The 8,032-nt window shown below is 44.1% G+C and overlaps 1 protein-coding gene across 1 annotated transcript; it reads left to right on the top strand.

Annotated features, from left to right (window-relative positions):
* The first annotated feature begins 342 nt into the window (after positions 1-342).
* LOC104649296 (uncharacterized) lies at positions 343-1,875 on the top strand. Its single transcript, XM_019215560.1, has 2 exons — positions 343-715; positions 851-1,875. The coding sequence occupies exons 1-2, from the start codon at positions 343-345 to the stop codon at positions 1,873-1,875; spliced, it is 1,398 nt and encodes a 465-aa protein (XP_019071105.1).
* Positions 1,876-8,032: the final 6,157 nt, after the last annotated feature.

Genomic DNA, 8,032 nt, shown 5'->3' on the forward strand with positions numbered 1-8,032 from the left:
CCAGTGCTGCAAGATCAGCCGCCACCAGTTCATGTGGCCGCCCCACCAGACTTAGAGGTTAGAGAGATGCCACTGCGGGATCAAAAGATGCTTGGGGTATTTCAGAGGTTGGCACCGCATATATTCTCAGGGGCGATTGGAGAGGGCACTCACGAGTTCCAGCTCACTTGCCAGGAGCAGTTATAGTCATTAGGCCTTTTAGAGTCGAGAGGAGCAGACTTTACCGTTCATTAGTTCCGTGGGCCAGCTAGGCAGTGGTGGCGCACGTATCGAGAGTCTAGGCCAGTTGGATCTCCTCCTATATCTTGGAGTGAGTTCTCAGAGGCTTTCTTGGCCCGGTTCATGCCACGGAGCGTTAGAGATAGGCTTCGTGATCAGTTCTCAAGATTGGAGCAGGGATCTATGACCGTTTCAGAGTATGAGGCGAGGTTCCATGAGTTGTCTCGCCATGCTACTATGATCCTGCCCATAGAGGGAGAGAGAGTTCGTTGTTTTGTACGTGGGTTGCGATACCGTTTGAGGGTTGACACAGAGCATATGGTTTCAGCTGGCCGTTCTTTTCTTGATGTGGTCGATCATGCCCGATCCATGGAGCATATTCATCGTGAGGCTCAAGGGAGCAGCGATAAGAGGGCACGCTACCAGGGCAGCTATAGCGAGTCGCAGACTAGGGGGAGGGACTCATATGATAGGCCACGTCAGAGGTTCCAGCAAGGTCAGACCAGTCGGCCTGTTTAGGCGGCATTACCTGTTTCTGAGGGAGGCCAATATCAGCAGAGTGGTCCTAGTACAGGCCAGAATTCGAGGGGATCAGATTCTTTTCCTTCATGCCGCGGTCGGGTTACTACAGGGCGTTCAGCTTCAGGGTGTTATGATTGTGGTGCTCTTGACCATTGGTCTAGAGAATGCCCCCGACGAGGTCGGGGGGCGATTGTACCAGCTCCACCTACTTCTAAACCAGTTTCAGCCGTGTCTTCTTCGGCTAGAGGAGGTGGTCAGATTCAGGACCGTCAAGAGAGTCGACAGGGTACCAGGGGTGGAGCTCGGGGAGGTAGGTCAGGTGGTAGACCGGGTGCACCAGGTAGAGGTGCTCAGGGCCATTTCTATGCTGCCCCGACAAGGGCGGCGGCTGAGGCATCTGACGATGTCATCTCAGGTACGCTCTTCTTGTGCCATCAGCCTGCTACAGTATTATTTGATCCAGGGTCCACATTCTCGTATGTATCTATTTATTTTGCTCCCCGATTGGGTATGAGGTCCGAGTCTGTGGCAGAGCCGGTTCATGTTTCGACCTCGATAGGTGAGTTCTTAGTAGTGGATCAAGTATTGCGATCTTGCTTAGTGACTATCCAGGGTTATGATACTAGAGCTGATCTTATTATGCTAGATATGATTGATTTTGATGTGATTTTGGGCATGGACTGGTTATCCCCATATCATGTGGTCTTGGATTGCTATGCCAAGACTGTTACCTTATCCATGCCTGGTGTTCCCCCGGTATTGTGGCAGGCTGCTTATAGTCACACACCGACGGGGATAATCTCTTTTATTCGAGCTAGGCGGTTGGTTGCTTCTGGGTGTTTAGCGTATTTGGCCCACATCAGAGATGTGAGTAGGGAGGGCCCTTCAGTTGACTCAGTTCCTGTGGTTAGAGAGTATGCAGATGTGTTCCCTACAGATCTACCTAGCCTACCCCCAGAGCGTGACATTGATTTTGCTATAGATTTGGAGCCCAGCACTCGTCCTATTTCTATTCCGCCTTATTGGATGGCTCCTGCAGAGCTTAGAGAGCTCAGTGTTCAGTTAAAGGACCTCTTAGAAAAGGGGTTCATTCGTCCGAGTGTGTCGCCTTGGGGTGCTCTGTTCTGTTTGTGAAAAAGAAGGATGGGACTTTGAGGATGTGCATTGACTACAGACAGCTGAACAAGGTGACGGTGAAGAACCGTTACCCTATGCCTCGTATAGATGATTTGTTTGATCAGCTTCAGGGTGCCGTCGTATTTTCTAAGATTTATTTGAGGTCTGGGTACCATCAGCTGAGGATTAGAGCAGCAGACATCCCTAAGACTGCATTTAGGACTCGTTACGACTATTATGAGTTCCTTGTGATGTCTTTTGGGTTGACTAATGCCTTAGCCGCCTTTATGGACTTGATGACACGTGTGTTCAGGCCATACCTTGGTTCATTTGTTATCATCTTCATTGATGACATATTGGTATACTCGCGGAGCCGGAGTGAGCATGAGCAACATTTGAGGATAGTGCTCCAGACTTTGAGAGATCAGCAGCTTTATGCCAAGTTCTCAAAGTGCGAATTTTGGCTTGCATCTGTATCATTCTTGGGGCACGTGGTGTCCAAGGAGAGTATTAAGGTAGATCCGACGAAGATTGAAGCTATTCGTGATTGGGACAGACCCACTTCTGTTACTGAGGTTCGTAGCTTTGTCGGGTTAGCGAGTTACTACATGCGTTTTGTTGAGGGTTTTTCTACTATTGCAGCTCCTTTGACTCGGTTGACTCACCAGGATATTCCCTTTGTGTGGTCGGAGGAGTGTGAGATGAGCTTTCTGAAGCTTAAGGAGTTGCTTACTAGCGCTCCTATATTGACTCTTCCGATTGAGGGTGAGGGTTTCACGATTTATTGTGATGCATCTGGTGTTGGTGTGGGTTGTGTATTGATGCAGCAGGGCCGGGTTATTGCGTATGCGTCGAGACAACTCAAGGTCCATGAGCGCAACTACCCCACCCATGACTTGGAGTTGGCAGCGGTAGTTTTTGCGCTTAAGATTTGGAGGCACTACTTGTATGGAGTTTGATGTGAGATCTATACCGACCACAAGAGTCTTCAGTACATCTTGAGCTAGAGGGACCTTAATTCGAGGCAGTGTCGTTGGATTGAGCTCCTGAAGGATTATGATCTCTCCATTCTATATCATCCGGGCAAGGCGAACGTGGTAGCAGACGCCTTGAGCTGAAAGGCGGTGAGTATGGGTAGTCTAGCATTATTATCTGCAGGTGAAAGACCCTTGGCTTTGGACATTCAGTTTTTAGCCAATAGCATGGTTCGATTAGATATCTCAGATTCTAGACGCGTCTTGGCTTATATGGGAGTTCAGTCTTCTTTGTATGATAGGATCCGTGGTTGTCAGTTTGAGGATAAGGCCCTGGGGTCCCTTAGAGACCGAGTGTTAGCGGGTAATGGTGATCAGGCTACCTTAGATCCTGATGGAGTGTTGAGATTCGCTGGTCGCATTTGTGTCCCGAGAGTTGGAGATTTGATACAGTTGATACTTTCGGAGGCTCATGAGTCTAGATATTCTATCCATCTGGGTACAACGAAGATGTATCGTGATTTGAGACAACATTACTGGTGGAGAGGCATGAGACGAGATATTGCTGACTTTGTTTCTTGTTGCTTGTGCTGCCAGCAGGTAAAGGCTGAGCATTTGAGGCCTGGTGGTGAATTTCAGGGATTACCCATTCCGGAATGGAAGTGGGACCGCATTACTATGGATTTTGTGGCTGGTCTACCGAGGACTTTTAGAGGAGTTGATAGTATTGGGTCATCGTTGATCGATTGACCAAGTCAGCACATTTCCTTCCTGTTCAATCTTCATTTAGTGCCGAGAGGTTGGCTCGTATCTACATTCGGGAGGTGGTTCGACTTCATGGGGTGCCAATTTCTATTATATCAGATCGGGGTTCTCAGTTCACATCTAGCTTTTGGAGGACCTTTCAGGATGAGTTGGGCACCCGGGTTGACCTGAGCACAACTTTCCACCCGCAGACTGATGGTCAGTCAGAGTGCACTATTCAGGTCCTTGAGGACATGCTACGGGCTTGTGTTTTGGAGTTTGGTGGTCAATGGGACTAGTGCTTGCGTTTGGCGGAATTTGCATATAACAACAGCTACCATTCTAGCATTCAAATGGCCCCGTTTGAGGCCTTGTATGGTAGGCGTTGTCGCACTCCAGTGGGCTGGTTCGAGTCTACAGAGCCTAGGCCGCGAGGTACAGATTTGATTCAGGAGGCTTTGGAGCAGGTGAGAGTGATTCAGGATAGACTCAGGACAGCTCAGAGTAGGCACCAGAGTTATGAGAACGGAGGCGTCGACCTTTGAGATTCTCTGTTGGTGATCGGGTATTTCTCCGTGTGTCTCCCATGAAGGGTGTGATGAGATTTGGGAGATGGGGTAAGCTTAGCCCCAGGTATATTGGGCCTTTTGAGATACTTCGGACAGTTGGGGAGGTTGCTTATGAGTTGGACCTACCTCCAGCATTTTCATCCATCCATCCAGTTTTCCATGTCTCGATGCTACGCCGATATATTCCTGATGAGTCCCATGTGCTCTAGTATGATGCAATTGAGTTGGATGATCATTTGACATTTGTAGAAGAGCCAGTTGCCATCCTAGCCAGAGATGTGAGGAAATTGCGCCTAGAGCCATTCCTATTGTTAAGGTCCGTTGGAGGCATCGTTCACTCAAGGAGGCTACCTGGGAGACCGAGCAGGAAATGCGAGAGCAGTTTCCCGGCTTGTTTGAGCCTTCAGGTACTTCTTGACCCTTACTTTCGCAGACGAAAGTTCTTTTTAGTAGTGGATATTGTAACCCTTCTTGTCATTTTTAGTGTTTTATCTTCTGTGCATCGTTTAGAGCGTTTCTATAGCTATTCCAAGTCATTTATAACTTGCTGGGACTGACAGATCGGTCACCTGGTCATTCGTTTTGTTATTGTGTGAGCTTTAGTATTTTTGAAGCTTATGAACCTTGAACGATCATTTTCGATCAAAAGTTCAAGAAGATGACATCAGAATTCAATTCTGACGATTCCATCAGTTCTGGAAGGGTCATTTTAGTCTAGTAGCATTGTCGACATGACTCCCAAAGTTTTCAGTGTGAGTTGGTGGGATTAGGCGTTTTAACTTTAAGTTTAAAGGCTAAGTTTGACTTTAGTCAACATTCTGAGTAAACGCGCTCGGATGAGAATTCCGTCAGCGCGGTTAGCTCCGGAATGTCGAGTTTGGTCTAGTTTGACCCTTCTTTCGGGTTTTGAGGTTTTTGATATTTTTCCGAGCCCTTTTGTGGTTTTTGACTTTAAATGGCCAACAAAAGTGGGACCCACATTTTATCGAGATGACCTCTGATGAAAATTTCGACTGCGCCTTTGAGTCCGAAATGTTGACTTTGGTAGGGTAGCATATCTATTTTATTTTTATCAGGTTCCGAACGGATTCCGAGCACCCGTCGGAGACTTTAAAGAAAGTAGGCAAAGCTGAATCTGGTGCAACCTTTTTAACGACCAGAAATTGGGGTTTTAACGACCAGAAATTGGGTTTTTAATGACCAGATTCGTCCTTATAAAAACCCAACTTTCAGCTTTGTGTCTTACTTTGAAATCTTGATATCTTGAGCTATACAACTCCAAATTGGGCGATTCAAAAGGCTAAGTTGTGAGTTTTTTCGAGGGCAACGCATTGGTGAGCTTGGAATCTGATTTGGGGACCGGATTTGAGGTGAAGTTTGGGTTATAGTAGGTGCCTTCATGGCTCGAGAAATTGGGTCGTGACATAACTGCTTATGTGAATATGTTGCTTTATTTGGAGATATTCTAGCTCACTCTCGTTCGAAATTTTTTAGAAACCCTAAGCACAAATATCAAGTCACTATCACAAGTACGTCCAAATACTCTTTGAGTCTTTAGTTTCCCAAGAAAAAAAAATCAAACTTCATTTTTCAAATATTAGTCTCTCATATCAAAAGAGATTCGTTATTTTCAAATCAAAAAGGTTCAAGAGGGTTGAACTACGTAGGTCCTGAATTCTCTTTTGTGAGATATGTAGGCAGCCTTTCAAGGTTCGGTCCCTATTTTGATAAATTTTATCTTTTTCAACTCTTACAAAGAAATTAGAGTTACATCTCAATAAAAAAACAAAAGTACAACAATGAAAGATACAATCAACTTTGTCCCGACTCAAGTCGACAATTCTTATTCATTTATCCTAAATCAATAGACAAATGTCTTTCTATTAAGTCATCTTTCTATATGAGTGGGCTAGTTTATCTTCAAGTGAAATAATTTTTATGTGTTTACAAAATTGTGTGTGATATTTTGTATTATTCAACATCTACACAAGCTAACACATTTGCTTTTGAGTTATTTTTCTTTGCTAGGTACTCAAAACTGATTTGTGTTTAGAAAACGATTGAACGTCCTTACTTCAAGAGGTCCAAAGACCCCAAAGATTCCTTCTCCGACCAATTTTCGTCAAAAGGAAAGGCAAAAATGGTTGAAAATGTTGAGAATACTGATTTAAATGAAGTTATTGTGAATGACCTATCATTGCTGAACAAAACAAGTTGATTGTACAGTTATTCCAAGAGATTGCTGAAATAAGGGCAGAAATGGATAAAACCCGAGATTTGACAAATCTAGCTATTATGGCCAACACTCCTGCTCTAGACAACGAGAGGCCTCCACTCCATTTTCCTAATTCAGATCCAACGTCCGAACATTTCCCAAACTATTCAACCACTTCTACAATTCCAAAACCTTCCATCATTGACTTAACCACCCGTAACCCACATCATGCTAGCTCCTCACTCCAAAAGTCACCTACTTCTCAATATTCAGATACCAAAATTCTCCAAAATTTTCCTCTCAGTCATCAAATTCTTACTCAAATTACCCAAAAAACCACCTACTACTCAACTCATACCTCAAGAAACTGCATTTCATCTTCCAATATCGTTAGAGTCACACCCTTCATCTGCTACACATTTTGAAGCCAATCATTATGAAAATAATGAGAAGGAGTGGAAGGTCATAAATGGAAAGGTTGAGAAAAGCATTAGAGAGGAAGTTATGAATGTAGTGAAGGACGTGCAATACACTTCAGACACGGTAGGACTTAATTATGAAGATTTGTGTCGCCATCCACATTTGGAGCTTCCAGAAGGTTTTCAAGTACCAAAGTTTGATACATTTAGTAGAGTTGAGAATCCTTTGAATCATTTGACGGATTATTGTGATAAACTCATTGGAGTTGGGAAAGATGAGACTTTGTTGATGTGACTCTTTAGTCTAAGTCTAAAAGGAGAAGCATTAGAATGGTTTATTTCTAAAGAAATCAAGCAATGGCCAAGTTGGAACACTTTGGCCAAAGACTTCATTGAAAGGTTTGGTTACAATGTAGAGCTCATTCCTGATCGATACTCTTTGTAGAGAATCGAACATAATTCTAGTGAAATCTATCGCGAGTATGCCTATCATTGGAGAAGAGAGGTTGCAAAGGTTAGGGCTCCCATGACCGAGAAAGAAATTATTGAAGCAATTTTGCGCATTCAACAGCCGGAGTACTACAGTAGGATGTTGCTCATTTTAGGACCGGAAAAATCATCCGAATGACTCCCTAAGATGAATCCCCAAGACCATTGAGGAGAAAAAGGAAAGATGTTTCTTCTATCTCGTTTGAATCGAGCCAAAGGTCAAAGTGGCATGCTGGTCTCAATGTTCGAAAGCCTTTACCATCCTAAACCTACCCTTTAGCTCTACAATATCCTTACCCCGTCCAACCAAATTACAAATATACACCACTACATCATCCAAATTACCAAGCTCCATCATCAAATTACCCAAATACTCTATCAAATTACCCAGCTGCATTGAAAAATTACCGAAATGCCCCTCATAGCTACCAAGATCTACAATACTAAACATTTCAAACACCAACACTTACTCACCAAAATCCTCCAAGTTACTGCCAAGTACCTCCATCTTCACAAATAATTACAATCTTTCTTGTCAGAAATTTTTGAAGAAGGCTTCTCGAGTATTTACTCCTTTTGGTTGAAAATCGAACTCAACTCTTTGAGAGATTTAAGATGGCTGGTCTGATACGACCAATTGATCCAAAAATTATCAATGTCAATTCCATAATTTATAGGCCCGATTTTCATTGCGCTTACCATTCAAGAGGTCCTGGACAAACCACGGAAGATTGCATCAACTTGAAGCATAAAATTTAAGACTTG

Source organism: Solanum lycopersicum, chromosome 9 (genome assembly GCF_036512215.1).
Source record: "Solanum lycopersicum chromosome 9, SLM_r2.1".
Lineage (NCBI taxonomy): Eukaryota > Viridiplantae > Streptophyta > Magnoliopsida > Solanales > Solanaceae > Solanum > Solanum lycopersicum.

What these genes read in the sequence shown, in the direction of transcription:
- LOC104649296 (XM_019215560.1), top strand. Translation starts at nt 343, where the DNA reads ATGCCACGGAGCGTTAGAGATAGGCTTCGTGATCAGTTCTCAAGATTG. An exon ending in ACGTCAGAGGTTCCAGCAAG is followed by an intron (nt 716 to 850) that starts GTCAGACCAGTC and finishes GGGTTACTACAG; the next exon opens with GGCGTTCAGCTTCAGGGTGT.